The sequence below is a fragment of the Arachis ipaensis genome, chromosome B7 (assembly GCF_059453495.1).
Source record: "Arachis ipaensis isolate K30076 ecotype BB chromosome B7, ASM5945349v1, whole genome shotgun sequence".
NCBI lineage: Eukaryota > Viridiplantae > Streptophyta > Magnoliopsida > Fabales > Fabaceae > Arachis > Arachis ipaensis.
In genome coordinates this window covers 141,486,287-141,511,982 of record NC_142442.1, presented here as the reverse complement: position 1 = coordinate 141,511,982, position 25,696 = coordinate 141,486,287, and the positions used below count along the sequence as shown (strand labels likewise).

Genomic DNA, 25,696 nt, shown 5'->3' with positions numbered 1-25,696 from the left:
GATTTACAAAATTTCAATGCAATATGAAAACCCCTAATACTTTACAGCACTTTGAAAAAAAAAATGTCTTAGCAAATTCATATGTTTTGTTCATTTTTTTTAAGTTTTGGATTTAGTTGTAAAGTTGTATAAAATAAGCTTGCAGTTAAAGCTATTTGTGCTATTACAATTAACAATTATATCAAGAAAAAAAATTTTCACTTATAAATATTTTTCTAACTTTAATTGGTGCCATATTTTAGGAGTTTAGGTATATAAATGATGACCTTTATGATACAACGATCTCTTAAATTTAATTGTTATTATTATTATTATGATTTTTACATCACCTCGATGTAAGTATCATATATTAATAATTAAATAATATTATTTCTTATGATATTTTAGTGTTAATGAATAAAATTATCTTTTTATTTGTATTTTGTTATTTTTTGTATTTTTTATGTATTATATATATTTTTAATAATATTTTATTATTCTAATTAATAAAAATATTATAAGACATTAACTTTTAAAAAATGATTAAAAATATTCAAAGAGACTATTTTAGAATTTTAAAATTTTTTCAAGGCTGTTTTGAAATTTTTCAAAATTTTCGAGAACTATTTTATATTTTACCTTGGAGAATGATTTGTCCAACTTATACACGTGAACACTTAACAATCATGTGTACAAGTTAAAGTTTTCCGTCAGTAGTTATAGTTAGTGAATAATAGAAGAGGACTATATTATCTAACAAAAAAATATTAAGAACTATTTTATGTATTTTAAAATTTAAAAAATTAAAGTATTTGTTTTCAAAAGCTTTGAGGACTAATTTAGATAATTACTTGAAAAAAAATTATTTTTATAATTTTACATATTTGTATAATTATATTCATTTTTTTATAACTATTTACACTATTAATATAAAAAATAATTATTTTTATCGATATAATATTATGTCATTAGATACATGTGTAAAATTATTTTACGTTAATATTATATTAAAATTAAATTCATATTTATATAAAAAAATATTTAAAAAAGTCTTGATCTAGGAGTGTAACTATACAAATTCATGTCTCTTTTGTCATAAATGGCAAATAGACATTACAAAACTTATTAACAATATATATTAACATATACATCACTATTAATTTATTGAAATTGAGATACATAGATCCGATCGAGCTACATGAAGAGAAGATGTTAAAAAGAAATACAACCACAAGTATAGGGTACAAATGAATTATATAGTAATGTATCATTCTCAATGTAATTATAATAATTAGCATGTGAAATATCAATCATTTTATCTTCCGAATGAAGATGTAAAATCCTTAAAATGAGTTTCCACCGACATTGAATTGGTAGTTTCATTATGAATGAATATTTCCGTAATCACCAAAGCTCAATGGCGTAATGCCTACGTTCTCAGAGAAAAAAGAAATAAATTAAATAAATTCAAGGATGCATAATGTATAAAAAATAACATAGAAATTTAGAAAGAAAAAACAAAATTAAAGGAGGCATATATATATATATATATATATATATATATATATATATATATATATATATATATATATATATATATATATATATATATATTACTCGTGTTGAAAATAACACTTGTAGTAGCTTTCAAACATTTCCAATTCGGTTCTTTGTTAATTTGTGGAGAATCAAACTTCAGATGTACCTCAAATTCAACAAAAATCTTAAAAGAACTAATATACTAGTAGATTCTTATTTTTTTTTTTTTGGTCGTGATGTGTCTTTGTTTGAGTTGTTTTATTTGATTTATTTTTTTGTAAATTTAATACGTCATTTAAAATTTCTACTAATCGAGATAAAGCCAGTTGTATAGTGGTTATATTTGTGATGATTATCATAACCATGGTTTGACCTTATATTTTGCTATTTGATATTTTTGTAGACTAATAAATAAACAAGTTAGGTAAACAGTTAAGACACATATTAAGTTACAATTGAAATTTTTTATGAAAAATATATAAAATCAAATTTTCAATGTGTTTATTAAAAGAAAAATTTTAAACTTTCTATTGATAATAATTTTAATATATGTATTAATAATATATTTTAGCTAAATCTTTAGAATAATAATTAAATAATCAAAAATGAAAAAATAGAAATAAGGAATACTCAATATATGATTAGCAAAAACATTAGACAAAAAAACTGAAATTTTACCTATAGCATGTATCATTATCACAGCCATTAATCTTATTTTAGTAAAGATTTACCTATACCTGTTTATATATGAAGTTGATAGTTAAAAATATTAAATAATAATTTAATCAAATTTATTAAATCATCTAACAATTCTTAAATATTAATTTCACATAAAAATAACTGTACGTAAATTTTTACCTTATATTTTTTTGTGTTTATTATATTCCATAAACCAAAAAAATATGGCTTGGAAAGAAAAATATCAAAAAGAGAGCAAGTAAAGACTTAAGGTACATGTTACAGTCAAAAAGAAATATAATAAAAAAATGAATTTTTTTATTATTTTATTTTTATTTACTTTTAAAATAAAATTAAACAATAATTTTTTTATACTAAAATTTGTTATAAAAATTAAAAATTTACGTACAGTTATATTTATATAAAATTAATATTTAAAAATTATTTATATAAAGACAAGTAAGTATAGATGTATTTTTACCCTCATTAAATTGGGCAAAAGTCAAATGATGAATTGATAATGGTAAAAACTCAACTGCAGTCGATTTCACGTGAAATGAATAACTGAGAGTTATTAAATAATTTGACTGATCTGACTAAATTTTTATTTAAAAACTCTTAACTATCAATTTCACGTGAAGTGTATTGTAACTGAATGTGTACGGTTGATGATGGGTCCCGTCCCTTTGAATCCCCAAATGAATCGAGAAAGAAAGGAGGCCATGGGAGGCAGTTGGCAGTTGAATATTGAGTTATTGACTTTCACAATACGCGGAGAATCTACATACATTCCCTCCTTCCCTTCTTTTCTTTTTCTTTTACCAATAACACCGTCACCATGATCTGCCTCAATAGATACAGTCTTCTGGAACCAACTACCACGGTAATCATTTCTATTTCTATTCCCCTTTTCTTAAAATTAATGCAATTTAATTTTAAGAAAAAGAGAATGTAACTGTTATGAATATTATTTGACAACACGTGCTGCTCCTCTATTCTAATTTCTACCAATCACGTTGAAATCTAACTCCATTTTTTATTCTTCTTTTTCCACCTCATACACTACCAAACCAAGCAAAGAGGAACACCATAATATCTATCTATATAAGAAGACCACATACCTCGTTTTAAGGAACAATAACAAACGTAACATTTTTTGGTCTCTTGTAAGTTATTCTTACTGTTACTTGTTCATAATCTTGTGTAGAGGGTGGTGTTGGGAGTGAGAAAGTTGTTAGCAGTGATGTCAAGCACATTGATGAACGGTGGTGTTGAAGCTGCTGCTGGTAGTGGTGGTGGTGGTGTTAGAGACTTGTATGGTGAAGACAGAGCCACGGAGGATCAGCTTATCACCCCTTGGTCCTTCTCTGTCTCAAGGTGAAATACATAAGACAAAACATCATAATTTAGTAACTTGTCTTGTCTCTCTTCATTCTTTGGATCTATGCTGCATTACTCTATCTCTACCTCGTCTTGTTATATATATAAGATCAAAAATGGATCATATCTTAATTCACATGAAGTCTTCTTTGTACAAAAAGATGGTATTGTGAACTGTTAAATGATTTGAAATGTTTAACTGAATATTATTGACTGAACTATCTAATAGTTCGCAATATCATCTTCACATAAAGATCCACCTTTTCTCTAAGGCTCTTAATTTGAGTATTGTGTGCTAATTTTCAATGAGGAGTGCTAGGGCCAGCAGAATTTGTGACGTGTAGCCATCAATTAGTTATCATCAATAACTTTAAGGGTGTGAGATGACATCTAATGGTGTAGAATTACTCATTTTTCTTTTGATTGTTAAGTGTTGGCCAGATTTCAATAAAAGTGCTGGACGTTCTCATTTTGAATTGTGTTTAACAGTGGCTGCACTTTGCTGCGCGATCCGCGCTACAACAAAGGCCTCGCCTTCACCGAGAGAGAAAGAGATGCTCATTACCTGCGAGGCCTTTTGCCACCAGCAGTATTCAATCAAGAACTTCAGGTGATTAATTACCAAGAATCTTAGATTGAATCCTGTCACATTTACTTACATCAATTGTTATTATGGATCTTCAGGAGAAGAGGTTGATGCATAACCTTCGCCAGTATGAAGTTCCTCTGCATAGGTACATGGCCATGATGGATCTTCAGGTACTTTCTGAGTTCCTAACAAGCTCCATGTTTATTGTAATCATTTTACATGAAACACTTCACTGACTGCATTTTTCAGGAGAGGAATGAGAGGCTGTTTTACAAGATTCTGATTGATAACGTTGAGGAACTGCTTCCTGTTGTTTACACTCCAACAGTGGGAGAAGCCTGCCAGAAATATGGAAGCATTTTCCGTCGTCCGCAGGGTCTATACATCAGCTTGAAAGAGAAGTATGCTTTCTTATTTCTATTCACTGTTCTTGTTTTCACAATTTAGCCTTTGAGGTGAAAAAGAAAAGAAGATACTAAAAGTGTTTGAATTGAAACTCTGCAGAGGTAAGATCCTTGAAGTACTGAAAAACTGGCCAGAGAAGAACATTCAAGTTATTGTTGTCACTGATGGCGAGCGTATATTAGGACTCGGAGATCTTGGCTGCCAGGTAAATAGATACTGATTGTGGTTTCTACCTTAATCTAATCAGCATTACACTTGCAGATGAGTTTGTTGACATAATTCTTTTGGTTTATGTTAGGGAATGGGGATTCCTGTTGGGAAGCTTTCGCTCTATACTGCATTGGGAGGGGTTCGCCCTTCATCAGTAAGGACTACTGAATGATCTTTTAGCTCTTTGCTCATAATTAACCAAATTGATGGATTGTAATCTGGATTCTATGGTTTCAGTGCTTGCCTATAACCATTGATGTTGGCACAAACAATGAGAAGTTGCTGAATGATGAGTTTTACATTGGTCTCAGACAAAAGCGTGCAACTGGGAAGGTTTGATCTTGAATGAATGCAGATTCATCCTTTTTCTTTTTTCTTTGTTGAGTGTGAAATTTCTAGTGTTGACATAAATTTTTGTTCATTGTGATATAGGAATATGCTGAGCTTCTAGATGAGTTCATGCGCGCTGTTAAGCAGAACTATGGGGAGAAAGTTCTTATTCAGGTAAGTAACATATCAGATTCAACACTCCAATCTCTGGATTCTTTTCAAATGTTTTCCTGATTTTCCTCGTTCTTCTTCAGTTTGAAGACTTCGCGAATCATAATGCGTTCGATCTGCTTGCAAAATACAGTTCATCTCATCTTGTTTTCAATGATGATATTCAGGTAGCAATAGCATGCTTGAAAGCTTTTGAATTGCTTATTCTAATTTGAGGTTACTTAATGACTAATCTTCTTTCAGGGTACAGCATCTGTGGTATTAGCAGGATTGCTTGCTTCTTTAAAATTAGTTAGGGGAACCTTAGCTGATCATACCTTCTTATTTTTGGGTGCTGGAGAGGTTAGTGTCTTGGGAAAATTTGTTTCATTATTTCTATCTTTCACAAAGTCATGTTACTGTTTCAGAAGGGAAAAAAAGATTATGTATTATTATCAGTGTAAAAACTTTTATACCTTCCCTTGAGGCTCTATTCATTTTACCTTAGAAATATATAACTTTATGAGAATGCATGAATATACAATGTCTATGAAATAAAATGAAATGATATCAATGATCCTTTCTTACTTTAATCTTTTGGTTGATGAAGGCTGGAACTGGTATTGCAGAGTTGATAGCACTTGAAATATCAAAACAGGTAAAAAAAAATCTGATAGAGTTGTATTCTTCATTTCTATGGCATTTTATTTTATGAAATTTATATACTTATGTATATATTTCTGAACACTATCTTAATGGACAGACAAAAGCTCCAGTGGAAGAAACCCGCAAGAAGATTTGGCTTGTCGACTCCAAGGTATAAACCGTGAAGCTTGAGTTTCTTGGAAAACAAGAAAGCATGACTTTTCTTGGATCGCAAGATCTTCTTTTCGTCAAAGCTCTCAAAATAGCATGTTCTTTTTCCAGGGTCTTATTGTTAGCTCTCGCCTCGGATCGCTTCAGCACTTCAAAAAGCCTTGGGCACATGAGCATGAACCTGTAAAGGAGCTTGTTGGTGCTATCAAGGTGACTCACCTTATTATATTTCCTAATTCCTAAACAAGGAAGGGGGAAAAAAATCAGTGTGTACTTTATTTGTTAAGAGAATAAATCATTTTTTTACATACATTTGATTCCATCAGGCAATCAAGCCAACAGTATTGATTGGATCATCTGGAGTAGGGAAGACATTTACCAAAGAAGTGATTGAAGCCATGGCATCATTGAATAAGGTTCTTCCTCTCTTTCTCTAATACTACTTTTTCTTCCTGATATGTACATGATTATATCTCTAATAAATGTATGATTTTTGTAGAAACCGCTCATTCTTGCTCTCTCCAATCCAACATCTCAATCTGAGTGCACTGCTGAAGAAGCTTATACATGGAGCAAGGTAAATAACTGCTTATATAATTAGCCTCAGAAATTCAGAATAGATTACACACATCATTGTATGTTAATGTTGTTTATCTTAATTTAATTTGCAGGGTCAAGCAATCTTTGCTAGTGGTAGCCCATTTGATCATGTTGAATATGAAGGAAAAGTCTTTGTTCCTGGACAGGTTTCATTTGACCCTTGCTACCTACACATTTTGTTATTCAATATAAACATCTCAGTGGCTGATCTTTATATATTTATTTTTTCTTTTTTTTTTTTGCGCTTCCTGCAATGCTGTTCAGGCCAACAATGCTTACATATTCCCTGGTTTCGGCTTGGGTTTGATCATCTCCGGTGCAATCCGCGTACGCGATGAGATGCTCTTGGCAGCCTGTGAGTTCACTCAAACTAAGAGAGATTAAATACACTAAAATCAATTCGATCTAAATTCCAAGAAGGTGAACCAAGAACTCACTAACGGTTTCTTCTTATGCAACAGCTGAAGCTTTGGCTGCACAAGTGTCACAGGAGAACTATGATAAAGGACTGATTTACCCTCCATTCTCAAATATCAGAAAGATATCAGCACATATTGCTGCTAATGTGGCAGCCAAGGCATATGAACTTGGTTAGTTTCATGAAATGTTTTGAGTTTCAGACAACTCTGCTCTATTTTCTCTTCATGTTCAATACTTTTATCTTTTGTGCTGTGTTTGGTAAAACAGGTCTTGCTTCTCATCTACCTCGACCTAAGGATCTTGTCAAATATGCAGAAAGTTGCATGTACAGCCCAGGCTACAGAAACTACCGTTGAGATTTTTGAACCATATTATATCATGTTTTGTTTAGTTTAGTTTCAAAGGCTACAAACTATGATTCAGACCAAAGCTTTTGGCGGCTTCATGAACTAAACCAAGCAGAACATATTAGTAGTGTGCTCTCTGCGGTTTTCCAGTTATGAGATACTTGTTAGGAACAGATTCATTTTATTGCTAAGATAGATTGTTGTATAAGGCATCGCCATAGGAACTTAAATTCTTCAACCAGTTGTGAGAGAAGTTTGCTAATTCTTTCAAATTGTTACCCTTTGTTAAGGATTACCATCTCTATTATCTGTATTACAATTTATGCTGAATGAAGCTTTTTTTTCTTGTTCTTTTTTTTCTTTTTGGCATCAGCATTTGCTGTTTGTTTGGAATACAATATAATAATAATGAAAACAAATTGCAAACAAGAGTTGCAAGAAGTTGATACTTATAATTTTACCCTAACCGTGCTGTTAATTCCAAACTATATAACTAAAACTAGAATTCTAGATAAACATGGCATTAGATACACACACTAGCACCAAAGTGCTGTCATATACATATATCAAACTTATAAACTGTATGGCCATATTGCATAAACAAGATTGAAGGTTTTGGCCCATTTCTTATGCAACTTGACAACTTCGTATCCCCCAAAACGACCTAGGTTTCAGTTTCTTGGTGGTGGCTGTAAAAAGCCACCCCATTTGAGTTCTGCATGAGGCACAACGAGTGATCGTCCATGCATACCTGCCAAGAGTAGCACATTAAGATGTTAGCAGCTCTTTTTTCTTCTCTATTTTCCCCCTAATTTTTGCGCGGGGAACATGCATGACTGCTAGCAATTATCTTATCCGTGAGACCGTGAGCGTGTGTATACATTATTAGCCTCTTGTTAATTGATCAATAACATGGTACTTGAAAGTTGAAGTTACTAATATGAAAGTGGACAAAACTCACCCAGGAAACCAACTATATTCTGTAGCCGGTGGCCCGTCGAGGTCTAAGCCATTTGCCTTGTGAAGAGTCATTATTTCATGTACATAACCACCGGGGTTCACATAAGCACCAAGAGGGCCCTCACTTGACATCACCAACATATCACTTCGTTTTGCAATTATAGTCTGCAGATTTTAAGATGTTAAGTCAGGGAAATTCTCGCAATCTATATTTAAACAGGGCAATATGATGTGCAACATTGTAGAGCTATGGTGAGGTAACAATTATACCTGGCAGCTTTTACATTGGATAATATCAATACTCTCTAGTAATTCAATTTCCTTGCGCAATCTATATGCAATGCCATCAATGTCCAAAAGCTCCTGCCTTGTAGATTCAGAGACAGGTATTTTACTAGCAATATAAAATGATAAAATATCAGGCTTCTTAACGAGATTATCCATGCTAGGCACGCCAATTATCTTCCTCCACATATCTACAGATGATCAAAACAACCATTAGTTGTTATTCTGAGACCAACATATCACTTACACACTTAGGTTTGAATTCAATATTCAGTACCAAGGTTTTCATGAAAAAACCAACAACAAATAACGAGATGTAGCATCTAATTTATGTCAACAAAGAATAAACCAATATATGGATAAAACCATATATCAATATATTACTAACACATGGGTTATGCAAACCTATTTGGGTAAATTATAGACACACACGATGACATCTTCATGAATTTTCCACTGAAGTCCCTATTTGAATTCAAAAATACCGAACCAGCCAGAAGAAAATCAAGATGTAATTCAGAACAATAGTGATATTGATAAAAAGAAAAAAAAAAGAAAAAACAATTAAATACACTCGCATGAAACATAGCAAAATACCTGCAGCCCTTTGTGCAAGCGAATGGGAGTCAAACATACGATATACCCAGTGAGGCCAGAATGCCGTTGATATTTTATTTGATGGGTAGGCATATCTATTTTCAAAAGAGTCATTAAGCTCTTCTCCTATGCATGACTGATTTCCGGAAGTTGAACAGCTATCAATTCTTGAATCCTTTGTTTCAGCTTCATTTAGATTTGATCTAATTTCCTGATATGACTTCCCTGTGACTTTATCACCACTGCTCCTGGCCGATGATGGTCCTAATTCCCCAAACACATCCCTTGGTGTTTTCAATGGTAGACCTTCCTCGATAATTTCAATCTCTCCATAAGGCTAAGAAGAACCATCACAACCAAACGAACAAAAGGGTAGTCATCAGCCTCTAGTTACATGGTTGATGCCAAAATAGATAAAAATTTAAAAGGAAAAGCAGTAAAAGTATTAATATCTTTCTAACCACTCCATCTGCATCATTCCAACACCTTCTTAGGCGAAATCGTTGTTGTCCGCGGGTCACCACATTCAACGAACCATCCTGTAGACGTCCATATTGTCGAATCTGTAGATATGAAAGAGTTAAGCAATAATACATGTTGACAGTGATATCTAACTCTAGCAAGAACTGTAATTTATATCTGAAGAGTTATATGTGGCAAAAAACATCTATAGCATGTATTATTTGTTATGAAAATATTATAACACATCAGTTGACAGGTAATAATACCTCTGCAGTTGTCCCAATGCTAGCTGATTTCATCCTCCAATTTGCAGTATCCCTGTGAATTCGAATCTAAAAGGAAAACACATGCGTTGAAAAGACTAAAACACAATCACGATCACAAATCAAACATGAGAAGCCACCCTATGGTGTTAACGTACCACGCCGATGGTGTAAGGAACATCGACCTGACTTAGAGCTCTCTCAACAGCAGCCACCATACGAGGTTCAATAACTCTTAGGGGAAGAGTAGCCCCGGGAAAGAGTACAACTCCTGAACATTGCCAGAATTAGTCAAAGTTATTCACATAAAGTTAAAAATTGCATAAGGACACAAAGTTATTTCAAGAACATAATCAACAAAACTTTCATAGGATCAAAGGAAAAGATGAACAAGCCAACAGAACCCAAAACCTGTGGAAACTTTAAAATATCCCATAACAGAGTGACAATGCAACATTATGCAAACATGATGACAACCCTGAAAGTACAAAACTCTAATTCCACAATAATTCCCACTATTTCCTTGATTGTGTACAACAATGAAGAGCAGAAGCAGCATAAACACAGATAATAATGATATACCTTGAAGGCGAAACAGAGGAAGGTTCACAACAGAATCACCATCCAAGAAAGCTGTTCTGTGGCGAGTGTCTTCAATTTCTGTGGCATGCAAGTATTATTATTTAGGTTAAACAGAAATGCATTCCTCTTCATAGAAAACTAATGTATATAAATGAAATGGAAAAAAAAAAAAACGTACCACCGAGATATGTGTGCAAAGATGGTTCAGCTAAGTGAACAACACCATCACCATCGTCATCCTCGAGGTGCTCTTCCAAATATTGACGAAGAAAGTAGGTGTAGTCTTGTTCCACCTCATCTTCTTCCAACAAAAGGTCCTGATCCACCAGATCCATGGCTATTGTGCTAGGGTTTAGGATTTTGTGGGAGGGTAATTGAGCATAAATTTCTGTGTGTAGTTTGGAATTGGAGCTCACTGGTAACTGCTATGCCGTGCAGAGTTTAATGTACACTTGAAAAAGTGTAAACTTTATGAGGTTCAGTTTAATTAACTTTAAAAAAAAATTAAATAATAAATATTTATATTAAAAATAATTTATTTTTAATTTTTTAATTTTTAAAGTATTTATTTTTAAAAAATATGATAAAAAAAATTTTTATGACGAAAAAATAAATTTTTTAACTTTTTCATAAATATTTAAATAATTTTTTAAAAAATTATAATTTAATTTTAAAAATTATACTAAATATTAATATTATTATTTTTTATAAGTCAAAAATTTAGAAAAATAATTTTTAAAATTTTTCAAATAAATCCTGAATCATTTAATACCATCTTTCTACTTCTTAAAATCGTTTACTTTTTTTTAAAAAATAATACAATAAGAAGAGTTTTATTTGGGTGCCCTAGTAGTCATTTTACACTGTTGTTTGATTATGTTTGTTTTTTTTTTTTAAAATATTTACAAATTTATTATAAAATAGAGTTATTTTTGTTAATATAAAAATATATAATTAAATATATTTATAAAATAAATTTAGATGGCTAGTGTATCAAAGATAAATTCAAATAGTCACAAAAAAAAAAAAGATAAATTCAAATAAGAATTTTTTTTTTTACAATATTTTTTAATTCAGCAAATTAAGAATCAATTTGTCGCGATTAGAATTTTGGTTAAGGATTTGTCTCTAATTAATGGGTTGTTGCATGCATAAGTGGGATTTAAATTTCGACACTTATTTAAGTGAACTAATAAATTAATTAGATCAATTCAACTTAATTTCATGCTAAACCAAATTGGGTTGATCTAATAGTTAGCTCATACATTGTTAAAGTAGTTTTACCTATATATCAAATTATATAATACCATATTAGTAAAATTAATTATCTTTTATATTTATCATATAGATTATTTAGGGATGACAATGGGTACCGTCAACAGACTCCGCCCCCATTCCTGTTTAAAAAATGCTAGTGTCCTCGTCTTATTCTTGTCGCAAGTCTTCATGTAATTGTCTTTGCGAAAAAGGCGAATACATGTGAGTATTTATAGATATTTTAAAAAACATAATCTCATATAATTGAATACAATTTAACATTATATATTCTAGTATTTTTATCAATCAAATTTAACTAAGTTGGTCAAAATCCAACAAAATTCACTCACACAAACATGAATCACATACTTCTTCTTCTTCTTGATTTTTCTTTGCGCATTTTCTTTTTATTGTGGTTCTTTTAATGTTATTGTTGTTGTTACTTTTCTTTTTAATTTCTCCTCATCCTCTTCGTGCTCGTGGTTATTGCAACCTTTTTTATTATTTTTTTTTCTTTGTTTAATTTTTTTTATTTTTATTTTTATTAAGAAGGTGAAACAAAAAGAATTATGAAAAAGTAAAATAAGAAGGAGAATATAAAGAAGAAAAAGAAAAAGGTGATGAAGAAGAAAAAAAGAGGAGGAGAATTTTAAATTGTGTAGAATTTATTAGAAAAATAGCACCAAAATTTTTAATTGTGACATAAAAAGTTCTATAATTTTCACACTGACACAAATTTTTGTCAAAAGAGTGAAATAAAAATTATAAGAATGTAAAAAAATAAAAAAACAAAAAGGAGAAAGAAAAAAGAGAATTTTAAATTGTGTAAAATGTATGAAAAAATAGAACCAAACTTTTTAACCATAATACAGGAAGTTTCTTAATTTTAACACTAAAATTTTTAAAAAATTTTTGATGTCATTTTATAAAAAAATCATACGTTGTTTCTAACAAATTGTGTTATTAACCAAAAATTTATGTGTTACTCATTAAACTAATTATGTGATATTGAATTAAAAAAAAGAAAATGATAATAATGATGATGATAAAAATAGAAAAAAAAACAGAAAAAAAATCAAACAGAAAAAAAATCAAACAGCAAAAAAAAAAAACATAATAAAAAGGAAAAAAAAAAGAAGAACGAAAATAAAAATGAAAATAAAAACTAAAACGTGTGTACATAAATTTGATTTGGTTTAATTAAGCTAAAAAAAATTTGACTGTCCGGCATTTTTACTCTCGCATACAGATTTAAAAAAATGTTTAGTAGCTCTGTTGGCGGAAATTAATTTAGTTATGGAGAGAATAATGGTGATAACGTTAAATATGGATGCATGGTGAGTTTTCCATCAATGTGGACCTGGGTGATTCAGAGAGATGCAAAACGCAGGTAACGTTTTGCAGTGGCATAAAAAACAAAAATCTGCATACCTGCAAAACGCAGGATGCGATTGGACTGGGCAACGAAACCAGGAAACGAAACGTGGCCTGCATGCTAAGAGGGGCATTGTTGACTAACATAGGGCTAAGCAAAACGCAGGTTGCGTTTGTCAGACCTACACAGCCAAACGTGGGTTGCGTTTTGCAGCGTTCCTAGTTGCATGCGTGCCACGTGTTGGAGAAAATTGTTGCGGGAGTGTTTAAAATGCAAAACGCAGAGTAAGTTTACTGAAGAGGAGAGAGTTACTGAAGAGTAAGTATTATGTGAGTGAAGAGTGAAGAGTGTTGTTGTGTGAGGAAGGGTTGTGGGAGGAAGAAGAAGAGTGAAAAGCATAGCTGCATTTGGTTATAAAATAAAAAATGGTTCAAGATTTTACTAAACCTGAAGATCACATTATTGAGTACTTAGATCATCCTCAATGGGTAAGTTAAATTTTTTTTTTAAATTTTATGAGAATAATGTTTAATAAGAATAATGTTTATGAGTACTTGGATCATATAATACTGTTTAAATTTTATGAGTACTTAGATCATATAATACAATTTAATAAGAAGAATGGTTATCGTTATGTTTTTGAAAGAAAAAATAAATAATATTTAATTATTTTTAGTTACCGTTATTATTATTATTGTTATTATTATTATTATTATAAAATACTGTATAGTATTTATAATTAACTTTTAATAATAAAAATTAAATAAATATTTTTTAATATTTATAATTAATTTTTAAGATAATAATAGTAATAATATTGTTTAGTCATTATAGAGTACTATATAATGTTTATTATTATTTTCGAAAGACGATAAATAAATTATTTTTTTTAATAATTTATTATTAATTTTTAAGATAATAATAGTAATAATGTCGTTTAGTTACCGGTTTTATTATTATTACTATTATTATTATTATTATTATTATTATTATTATTATTATTATTATAGAAATGTATAATATTTATTATTATGTTATGATAATAAATAGTAAATAAATATTTATTATTTTTTAATAATTTATTATTATTTAATAAGTGGTAAATAAATATTGTATAGTTGCTGTTTTGATATTATTATTATTATTATTATTATTATTATTATTATTATTATTATTTAGAATTTAATAATTATCATTTTTTTTGCAGGCTAATAGGAATTTGTTGCCTAGAAAACTCGATCCGCCCGATATGTTGCCTAGAAAACTCGATCCGCCCGATACTTTTAACGAGGTAGCTGCAGCGGCACTGGAGTTTACTGGGTTTCAACATGTTTCTCGAGTAGGCGAAATGAGAGGTCATTCTGCATTACTGAGTGCCTTGGTAGAACGTTGACGGCCGGAGACTCACACTTTTCATCTTCCGGTCGGTGAAGTCACGGTAACGCTGGAAGATGTGGCCTATATTCTTGGTCTCCCGATTAATGGGGAGGCCGTTACGGGTAGATCAGACAGCAGTCACCAGTTTTTGGTGGAGAACTGCATTGCGTGTTTTGGTCATGAGCCCGGACCGCAAGATCACGTATTGGGGAAGGTTAATATTGCATGGGTCCGGCGGTGCAGAGATAGCGAGCCGTGTGATACTCAGGAGTCGGTTGAGCGGTACGTCCGGGCGCACATTTTCTGCGTGCTCGGAACAATTGTGTTTACGGATAAGTCGACCACTTCATTAAACTCGAAGTTTCTACCGCTACTTCGGGATTTCCACCGGATATCATCATACAGTTGGGGGGCAGCCAGTCTGGCACACCTGTACAGATCGTTGTGTCGTGCATCACGATACAAATGTAAAGAGATGGATGGCCCACTGACACTGCTTTTTGTTTGGGCGTGGGAGCGTATGCCGCTCCTGGCACCTATACCCCGCAATCAGCTCGGCGATGTTCGTATTCCACTTGCACGACGGTATTGGTTTTTATTGTTATTGTTATTATTATTATTGTTAACATTATTATTATTTTTAGTTATTATTATTATTATTATTGTAATTATTTTAGTTATTATTATTATTAATTTGTTATTCTATTATTCTGTTTTTTGTTAGGTGGAGTCATTGGCGCCGACATACAAGATATATACGGAGGCCTACTGTATATTTTAGGCGAGGACTCGACGACATGGGACTTGACGATGTAAGTTGTAACCAGTAACGTTCAATATTTTTATTCAGAAGAATAATTTTTCTAATCGGCCTGTTCGTAACTAATGTGCAGTTCATATGGCGGCCGTATATGGGAGTGGGGGTTCCTGATGTGCTCGCCTCCCATTTGGTTATCTGCTCTACTCAGTCGCCGCTAGTGTCATTCGAGTGCATAGAATGGCACCCAGCAGACCGAGTTAGACGACAGTTCGGGATGCAACAGCATCCACCAGGCCCCGCGTTCGACCTTGGTCGTGATCATTGCAAGCGGTTGACAGGAGCACAGAACCATGACTGGGGACAGATTTACAGTGAATGGGTTAACAGGTGGAGCTCTGACCGCTATAACACATTACAGTTAGGTGAAGAGATTGTTGACTTTCATCCTCTCCCATTATACTACGAGTGGTACACACAACAGTATGGAGTTCACCTGCGACTGTCAGATAGAGTTCCAGGTGAAGAGGTCGGCGCTGATGAACCACAACAGCAACAGGAAGAACCACCTGGCCCTCAGCCTCAAGCCCCGCCTCATGAGCAGCAGTTTCAGGTATGTTTATTAGTTACCAGTTGTATTATTATTAATGTTTATCAGTAATTACTATTAATTGTAATTAATTGTTAATCAGGTTCCGGTTTATCAGCACCACTATCAGGTCCCGGTATATGAGCAGCAGTATCAGATGCCGGCATATGCCCAGCAGTTTCAGGATCCGGCATATGCCCAGCAGTTTCCGGATCCGGCATATGCTCAGCAGTGGCCTGCATATCAGCAGCAGGCACCGTATATACCAGAACCACAACCAACTCAGGCACCATATATACCGGAACCACAGCCAACTCCGGCACCTGAGCCTTACATACCACATCTGGTAATTCCAGCTGAGGGTCACTTTAGTCCGTTGGGTGGATCTGACACTATCAGCTTCTCTCAGGTCCTGAGAGATTCAGATTATCTATTTCCGACGGCACCACAGGAAGGGCCTGCTACATCTCAGCAGTCTGCGGGTCGTCGCGCCACTTCAGGTCATGCCAGTGACTTCGACTGTGATCAGTCGACGGGTCATGTAGATCCGCCCGGTCCTTCCGCACCACCATGCTCTCAATTGTTTGATTTGAATGAGTATCCGCAGCAGGAAGAGGGGGATTTGGGATACGACTTGCAGCACTGGTATGATCTTGGTGGAGCGAGTGGTCCGGGGATGAGTGATTCCGGTTTGTATGACATTGGTGGTGCGAGCATGACAGATTTCAGTGCAAGCAGTGAGCTGGATGCCGGTGTGTCTCAGGGTCATCCATATAACTTACGGACACAGACTGCGCCTCCGAACAAATACACCCCATCCTTGTATTCGAAGAAGGCACCGAGGAAGTAGTCCGTTGTATTTGATCTTGCATTCTATGTTGTATTCAGATTTGTATTCACTGTCGTACCGAGTATTTAGATGATTCCACTCAGTATTATTATTATGACATATTTAGCCTTGTTCTCGTATAACTCTGTTTGAGATTATCATGTTGTACTTTTGGAACGAAATGTTTATTTATTAAAAAGTTAAATAACGAGGTTAAATATTTCAATCATTATAAATTGTTAACTAGGTTAAAATCAATGACGAGGTTACATAAAAAGTAACACATAATTGTGAAGTACCTCATAACAAAGTTACATTGAAAAGCTTAATCACTAATGACCTCCAACGGAGCTTGGACCTGCGCGCTGAGGACATCGGCTGCGGCTATGTCCCTCGCGTCCACATATAGTGCACTTGCGAGGACCACGCATATCTCGCGAATCCATCTCATTTAAGTAGCGGGTTGACTTCGGTCTTCCTTTCGTTGCGCGCCTCAATGTCCAATTGGCAATCACCTTCGCTCCTTCATATCTATCCCATGTAGATGGGTCACCCATAGGAACAAACTCGCCTCTGTATACCTTGCAAATTTCAGACATCTTGTACACGTCGTGCACGTACACCTGCCAATCAAGACGCTGGTTGGCGCAACATGCAAGCACGTGGCGACATGGGAGTCGCTCGACCTGGAAATGGCCACAGTCGCAGTGTCGTTGCGCAAGGTTAACTGTGTAAATGGTACCATCTTGCATCTCGCGAACCTCAAACATCTCGTTGCGCCTGTCGAACCGGTTGACCACAATGTTTCCTGCACGTCGGAAGCTTTCTTCAACTCTCTTCGTTGCAAATTCTGAATACGTGAATCCGTTGCGGAGACGCTCATGAGCCTCGGTACTCTTCCGAGTAAACAATTCATTCAGCCGATAGAAAGTTGACCGGACAAGGGCAGTCACTGGAAGGTTACGTGCACCCTTCAGGACAGAATTTATGCACTCTACCAAGTTTGTCGTCATATGTCCCCAACGATGACCACCATCGAATGCCAACACCCATCTCTCAACACCGATCTCATCGCACCATTGAGTATATGCCTCACCCCGCTCTTTAAGCCTTTGGTAGTTTTTGTTGTACTCCTGCTCCGTCCTAGAATAGCCTGTAGAACAAACCATTTAATCATAAGCAGATGCCAGAAATTTACTATGAATAGAACCATAACAGTGAGTTAAAATACCTGTGTTCACCACGAGTTTATGTAAATATGGAGCCTTGAACCTCCTTAAGAAGTTGGACCCGATGTGCCTGATGCAGTACATGTGCCACGCCCTTGGTGGTGACCATGCACCGTTACTGCGAGCTATTGCAGCGTCGATGGAGGTATGGCGGTCTGAAATAATACCCACACCATCAATGGTAACAACATATCTCCGCAAATTGGTTAGGAAAAACTCCCATGCGTCTGCTGTCTCGCCCTCGACAATCGCAAATGCAATAGGCACAATGTTTTGATTCCCATCTTGTGCAACCGCTACCAGAAGTGCACCTTTATATTTTCCGTACAGGTGCGTGCCATCAACTTGCACCAGTGGCTTGCAGTGTCTGAATGCTACAATACACGGATAGAAGCTCCAAAAAACGCGGTGCAGAACTCTTACACCCAGAATCTCCTCACTCTCACGATAAACGGGGAGTGTTTTAATTTGAACACGAGACCTTGGCATCTTCACTGTCATTGCTTTCAACCATACTGGCAGAGTCTGGTAAGAAACTTCCCAATCACCGAAAACTTTTGCGACAGCTTTCTGCTTTGCCAACCAAGCCTTCCGGTAACTCACAGTGTAGTTGAACCTGCCTTGGACTTCTGCAATAATAGACTTCACCTTTATCGAGGGGTCTGCTTCAACCAACGGCCTAATGGCATCTGCAATTGTGTCCGAGTCCAACTTGGCATGATCTTGTGAAATCATGCCCACGGTGCACGTGTGCTTGCCATTGTATCTCCTGATCTCCCAACAAGCCTTTTTTCGAATCAAACTAGCTCGGATAAGCCAGTCGCACCCTACACCATACCCCTTGCATTTCGCATAGAATGTCTGCGGCTCAGACTCATACACAGTGTAATCAACTCCTCTAGAGATGGTGTAGCTTTTGATTGCAGATATCACCGACTCTCTCGAACCAAATTCCATTCCGACCCTAAACTCGCCATCTTCCACCGCAGCGTTGCCTTCGCCTACGACATGCGCACCACCATCAGTCAGACAAGGCAAATAAAATAAGCACTATATAAAACTTGAGTTAATAATCAAAACATACCCGTATTCGCATACTCAGGAAATTCCGGGGCATGCATGGCTTCGAGATCTAGAGTCCGCATAAAAGACGGAACACCAAACGGGTGCTGGCTTACAATCGCATTTGCTTCATTTTGCACCGCCGGATTGCCTACCAAGTCTCCGTCATCGTTTTCGTCATCGACTTCATAGTTAGCTTCGAATTCCTCTTCACTGTCATTATTATCTTCTTCCCAACCTATATCTCCGAGCTCATCAACATTGACACCCTCCTCGACCGCGCCCAACTCTGACTGTTGTTCGAACTCAACGTACAGCTCTATCATCGGCACATGAAATCGGGTTTGTTGATAAGTACATAACATCTGCTGCATACTGGCATCATCAGTGATGGGCATCATTTGAAACTGTATCAGCCCACCAAATACTTGTACAGGATTCCTGTATAAAATGTTGCTCACCCTTTTCGAAATGTGGCTTTGAATGTTATTACAAAGTCCATTTTGCAACTCTACAAAACTCATGGTACATGGAATAGCAAATGACAACGGACATTCACAAACAAAAGTTACTCCCTCATGTGTGTTTGGTATAACCTCACCGCTATAATATACTCGCAAATTTGTAATATTTTCCATAACTGCAACCTCACCTAATCCGATTTTTTTGATACACTTGACTGCCAAAAAAACTCAGAACTACGACATATGTGTAAGAAAGAAGAATACAATGAGTAGAAATGGAGCAAGGCAAGCTGAATGAGAGTGTTGCTTCGTATTTATAGGCTGGACCCTTCTTTAAATTATTATTTTTTAAACAAAACGCAACCTGCGTTTATTAAAAAGCTGCCACCAAAAAGTAAAACGCAACATGCGTTTGGTTACTTTTAAAAATTTTTTTTTTTTATATCAACAACAAAACGTGGCCTACGATTGAGTTAAAAGAAATTAAAAAAAAATTAAAACGTTATCAAAAAACAAAACGCATGATGCGTTTGTCCTTTTCTCTCAAAACAATAAAATAAAATAAATTAAAACAAACCTAAACGTAACCCACGTTTTGATCAACCTCCATAGCAGTGAAAATATTTCTCATGCATCCATTTTATTAGACAACACCTATACTAAATCCATAATGAAAAAAATGAGCCCTCTGTTGGTTTCTATAATTTTCAAAAGCGCGAGTGTGGTGGGTAGCACTCTACTATTACAGTAGGAGATAGGCGTTGTGAGCGAAAAATCAAACATGGGTGGCACTGGCACCGTTGTTTCTCACTTCCTCAATCTATCATCATCTTCTTCTTCTTATTCTCCACGCTTGCTTGCTCCTTCACTGTACAAACAAACACACACTCTCTTTTCTTCCTTTTTTTTTTTTAACTTATATATTTCTGTGTCTCACAGTTTGTTCTCATTTTCATTTCAACAAACAGGTCGTGTGCTGCTTCAACCCTCCTTCATTCTCGCTTCTCACTCCCTTCTATTCGCTCTTGCACTTCCTCTGCCACCGCCGCACCTTCTACTTCTTCAGACCCGATCACTCCTCCAACCCCTCTCAAGTAAAAATCACTCTTTTTTTCTTCTCTTTTTAGTTTCATTATTTTAATGCTCAATTGAGTTCAAATATCTGTTTTTTCTTCTGTTTGCCTCTTTAATTGGGTGATGTCAAAATGTGGTTTTGTTGTTTCTCTCTCACAGGAAAAGGGTAGTCTCGGGAGTGCAGCCAACTGGGTCAATTCACCTTGGAAACTATTTTGGAGCCATCAAGAATTGGGTTGCACTTCAGGTTATATATGTTCCATTCGGTTGTTGTGTAATTATTCATAGATTTACTTGGGTTTTTTGTGACATTCTGTTTATTTGTTTTTTGCAGAATACATATGATACACTTTTCTTCATTGTAGACCTCCACGCGGTATGTAATCTGCTGCTAAGTTAACTTGCTAAGCTTCCTAATGGAGCTGTTATTGTGCCTTTTTTATTATTGTTAGAGCTAAACTCTGGTCTCATAGTGCTACAATTGTTGGTGTGTAATAATTATTTTTATGGAAAAAGAATGGACAGTGTAATTAGTGAATTTTCTATTTATTTTTTTTCCCACTTTTATCTGTGTTGCTTCTGAGGCTTAGTGAGTTTAGCATTGGCTTCATAAATAGATCAATTAGTTTAAGGCAACTTCCTACGGAGATAATAACATTTGTAATCAAGTGTCATCAATAACACTCCAGTGTCCTGTTTTTTAGGATTTGGAGTGTTATCTTCCCCATTTCTCATTGTTTCAGATCTAATCCTACAGATTACATTACCTTATGAAGCACAACAATTATCTAAGGCTTCAAGGTCAACTGCAGCTATTTATCTGGCATGTGGAGTGGATCCTTCTAAGGTAAATTGCAACTTTTGCTTGCTGCTTTTTGGTAATTAATATTTTGCTGGAAATTTCTGTCCAGTTGTGAATGAATGGCATTTATTCGCGAATACAGGCTTCTGTTTTTGTACAGTCTCATGTTCGGGCACATGTAGAATTGATGTGGTTGCTAAGTTCTGCAACACCAATTGGTTGGCTGAACAAAATGATACAGTTCAAAGAGAAATCTCGCAAGGCGGTGCGTTTTAGCTGTATGAATTCCTAAGTTCCATTTTGAATATTTCTCGTTTTTTCCTGTTCTATGTATCTAATCTTCTAAAAGTAAGATAGTTTAATTCGATTACTTTTGTTGTCACCTAAGCATGTAATTTTAGTGACTATTAGGGAAAGAAAAAAAAATTTAAAAATTTGTCATATACCATTTTGTTTTCCAATCAGGAGATGGCAGCTTACAGTCATGAATAACAAATTTGTCATATCTCTACTGTGCAAACTACAGCCTTTTTTAGTCTTGACATTGCTACAGTTTTTGTTGCCGCCAACTATTTGATGTTTTGGTCAATGATCTCTAAACAATGGAAGTATCATATACCTTGTCTTTTGCAAATGTAAATCTACTAAAGCAGATCATGGTTTTCTTATTGGTTCTCCTATTGCAGGCTGGTATGTTTTCATTGATGCAATTAACAGTGATTCTTTTGGAATTGGATTTGTAGGGTGATGAAGAAGTTGGAGTTGCCCTTTTGACTTATCCTGTTCTGATGGCTTCTGATATACTTCTATATCAGGTGGTTTTTTACACACTACCATTTGGAAATTCTATGATGTCACTCTTTCCCCAGCCCAATTTATTACCTAGTTCATTGTAGTCATGAAGTTAAAACTTATAATACTTGGTAAACATGTTAATGTTAATTTCTGCAATCACTATTATCATTGCCAAATTTTATTTGAATATGTGGTGTTAGATTAATTTTACATTGAATATGAATGATTCTTATAATTGCAGCATGCTTCTGCAGTCTGATTTTGTCCCTGTTGGTGAAGATCAAAAGCAGCACTTGGAGTTGACTCGTGACTTAGCAGAACGGGTTAATTACTTATATGGAGGAAGAAAGTGGAAAAAATTAGGAGGGTAGGGAACTATTTTAAAATTGGATATAAGAACCATCTATACAAAGGTTGCTGAATTATTTAACTCTTTTTTATTAAAAAATAAAAAATTCACATTTGATTTAACCCTTTTATTTTTTATGTATTTGACAGTCGAGGTGGTGCAATATTTAAAGTAAGTTGTTCTTCACCCCCCCCCCCCCCAAACAACCAATCAAAAGGGACAATGAATCAACATTTAAAAATGCAATTTTCTCATTAGCTGCACTTTCCTGGATGTAGGTTCCGGAGCCCCTTATACCTCCAGCTGGAGCCCGAATTATGTCCCTAACAGATGGCCTTTCTAAGGTTTTCTATTTCGACCTTTTCTCTTGTCTTTGTATGTACATCATGCTGGTATTCAGTTATACTTTTTTTAGTCAGCTTTCAAAGAAAGCATAATCTTAGATGATATTAGTTAAAGGAGGTTGGTAGCCTACTTTCAATATCAATTGAACTGTGGAACAATGTTTATTTGTTATCTAGACGAGTATGCAAATTTGATAACTTTGTTTGATTGTCTCCTGTTCTTTTTACCAGGCCTTACTTTTTGTTATTCATTCACTCCCAAACTTTAGTCAACAAGAAAACTTACTTGGATCCATTTTAAAGTACTCTTTAATTAGATGTGAAGATTTAGCTAAATAAAAATAGGGAGAGGAGAGAATTAAGGAGATTGTTAGAGATTGAGTGTTGTTTTGGATAGTAAAGAAGCTTCTCTTGATAAACACGTTTCTTGAGTTTAGGGTTTTTATTTTTATTTTTATCTAGTTCTAACAAGTAGCAAATGAGATTATTTATTGATTTGGATTTACAAGCTTGTTCTGATTTTTCCTGTGGGTTCAATTTTATAGATGTCAAAGTCTGCACCTTCTGATCAATCGAGAATCAATTTGCTTGATCCTAAAGATGTAAGTTGCCATATTCCTAAGACAAATTTCACTTGTTCTGTTGTTTTTTTCTATGCTTATCTTCATACTGCTTAATGTACGATTCTTTTCTCACCTGCTTGCATTAATATATGAGGGAATTTCATGTGTTGTGGAATTGATGAGCATGACTTGCATATTGCAAATGGAATATGATCAGATGTTATATCTATATAAGCATGTTCTAATAGGCTGTATCGTTCAAGATCTTTGTTTCCTGAGTTTGCTTATTTTCTTATGTAGCTTATAGCAAACAAGATCAAACGTTGCAAAACTGATGCATTTCCAGGGTTAGTATTGTTAATATCCTGTTTTATGATATGATAATCTTCCCCCTCGATGTTGTCTGTCAGTGCTTCCTTTTTTCATCCTTGGTTGTACATCTTTTATAATCTGATCTGCTACTCCTTGTGAAACATGTGCAAATCTTTTAGATTGGAGTTTGATAATCCTGAGAGGCCAGAATGTAACAATCTTCTTTCCATATACCAGCTCATTTCGGGAAAGACAAAAGAGGTCAGAAGTTAGAAATGCACTATATTTTATTTCATTTTTAATGATTTCAGTTGGTAATATCTTCTTAGTGGTTCTGGTATCTGCCTATTTTAATTAAGACTCCGTAATCTTTCCACATGGCTATAACTTGGTCTGGTAATGCAATCAAGTTTGTGCTTGTGAACTTCTATTAGCAGAAGAGTTTGGCTCAATTAGAAAAGAAAGCTCAGATGAAGTGCATATTCTGTTGTTTTTGTTCCTATATATATATATTCCTGGGAATTAGTTTGTAACAGAATTCCTCCTATTATGCAGTTAAGTTATAAACCAGATTATGAGATGAGAAATTGAAGTTATATTTTACTTCTTCCGTGTAAAGTGTTGTATTTATTACAAATGTTTTCTAACGGTGTAGTAATTAGTGACTTTCAAAACTTGTTGCGATTATATACAGGAAGTTGTTCAGGAGTGCCAAAACATGAACTGGGGCACATTCAAAACTCTCTTAACAGATGCCTTGATTGATCATTTGCATCCAATTCAGGTTTAACCTATTAAAAGTTGCCTTTGCTAATATTCTACTATGGCTTCCACAATGATTGTTAAGTGTTTACCACTGGAAGCCACTGGTTTCCTCACTTTTATTAGTTGACTTCTAATCTCCAAGTTGGATTTCAATGTGACTCCACGAGAATAAGTTGTCTGGATAACATCATATAAAGGTTTTAAATGAATAATGTTATTTTTAAAGTAGGAGTTGTTTATTGAGGTGTTCCTATGAGGGGTAATCCTAGATCTTCGTCTTCTAGTGATATATGTTCATGTTAACCAGAATTTACTCGTTGGCATTTGGTTTCCCAACTTTTACAGGTTCGCTATGATGAAATCATGTCCGAATCGGGTTACTTAGATGAAGTTTTAGCAGAAGGTGCTAGAAATGCATCAGAAATAGCAGATGCCACTGTCAATAATGTTTACCAAGCAATGGGATTTTTGGGGAGAAGGTGATAATTGATGCTCAGCAAAAACATAAAAAAAAATTACAGAGAGACTGGCATGACAGCAACTTAAATAGCTTACTTTTTGATGATTCACGATTGGCTTCAAAATTTTGGAGTAATGTTATGAGAATATATACCTGACTACTAGAATTGGAAAAAAGATGACTGGATGCAAAGCCTTAAAGATCCTCGTATTCTTTGCATTCTCAGTGAATTCTGTTGTTACATTCATTGCATTACTATTTCATTTTCTTCCAATCCCTTCCATTATTTATTTGTGTTGTGTAATCATTTCACAAATTAATAAATGGTTTTGCTATTGTATTGGATGGAGACTTTTGGCTTAGTCACCTTAATTCCGTCTCCACTATAGTCTGATGATGGTGACACACACCCCATTTAGTTTTCAATATTCTGCCACATTTTGATTCATGAATTTTTCTCCCATTCTCTTCCAAATCTCTTGTTTTGCAATTCAATTTTGGCTTACAATGATCATAGCAACCAAATCATCTCCCTAGATAGGATCAATTATATATTTAAAAGGGTTTACTATAGCTGCTTAAAGGTTTTGAATAAAGTGACTATTAGGTTTCTGAAATTTTTGACTTCGGACTAATCAATCCCTAAAGAAAAAAGTACCAATTTGGTCCTCCATGATAATAAACGGTGGACATGTGATGTC

At 34.4% G+C, this 25,696-nt stretch overlaps 4 protein-coding genes across 4 annotated transcripts; 2 read left to right on the top strand and 2 right to left on the bottom strand.

The window, feature by feature from the left end:
• Nucleotides 1-2,859: 2,859 nt before the first annotated feature.
• LOC107606286 (NADP-dependent malic enzyme) lies at nt 2,860-7,794 on the top strand. Its single transcript, XM_016308326.3, has 20 exons — nt 2,860-3,079; nt 3,404-3,573; nt 4,066-4,186; nt 4,261-4,335; nt 4,415-4,566; nt 4,670-4,775; nt 4,869-4,934; nt 5,018-5,113; nt 5,213-5,284; nt 5,365-5,448; nt 5,525-5,623; nt 5,871-5,918; nt 6,024-6,077; nt 6,188-6,286; nt 6,403-6,492; nt 6,576-6,653; nt 6,748-6,822; nt 6,941-7,031; nt 7,138-7,266; nt 7,364-7,794. Exons 1-20 carry the CDS (start codon nt 3,035-3,037, stop codon nt 7,450-7,452), a joined length of 1,839 nt encoding a protein of 612 aa, XP_016163812.1. The 5' UTR covers nt 2,860-3,034; the 3' UTR covers nt 7,453-7,794.
• Nucleotides 7,795-7,825: 31 nt separating this feature from the next.
• On the bottom strand, nt 7,826-11,062 carry LOC107606287 (uncharacterized). Its single transcript, XM_016308327.3, has 9 exons — nt 10,771-11,062; nt 10,593-10,670; nt 10,169-10,281; nt 10,014-10,079; nt 9,747-9,848; nt 9,286-9,622; nt 8,674-8,879; nt 8,405-8,568; nt 7,826-8,194 (listed from the first exon to the last, which is right to left on the bottom strand). Exons 1-9 carry the CDS (start codon nt 10,925-10,927, stop codon nt 8,071-8,073), a joined length of 1,347 nt encoding a protein of 448 aa, XP_016163813.2. The 5' UTR covers nt 10,928-11,062; the 3' UTR covers nt 7,826-8,070.
• A 6,046-nt stretch (nt 11,063-17,108) lies between these two features.
• LOC148554355 (uncharacterized) lies at nt 17,109-19,705 on the bottom strand. Its single transcript, XM_088492641.1, has 3 exons — nt 19,090-19,705; nt 18,008-19,006; nt 17,109-17,929 (listed from the first exon to the last, which is right to left on the bottom strand). The coding sequence occupies exons 1-3, from the start codon at nt 19,703-19,705 to the stop codon at nt 17,109-17,111; spliced, it is 2,436 nt and encodes an 811-aa protein (XP_088348767.1).
• A 468-nt stretch (nt 19,706-20,173) lies between these two features.
• On the top strand, nt 20,174-25,346 carry OVA4 (Nucleotidylyl transferase superfamily protein). The gene is made up of 15 exons (XM_088494031.1): nt 20,174-20,401; nt 20,500-20,625; nt 20,765-20,852; nt 20,940-20,981; nt 21,363-21,452; nt 21,550-21,672; nt 22,151-22,222; nt 22,457-22,569; nt 22,701-22,722; nt 22,830-22,895; nt 23,441-23,497; nt 23,759-23,805; nt 23,950-24,031; nt 24,465-24,554; nt 24,881-25,346. Exons 1-15 carry the CDS (start codon nt 20,313-20,315, stop codon nt 25,016-25,018), a joined length of 1,245 nt encoding a protein of 414 aa, XP_088350157.1. The 5' UTR covers nt 20,174-20,312; the 3' UTR covers nt 25,019-25,346.
• The last annotated feature ends 350 nt before the right edge of the window (nt 25,347-25,696 follow it).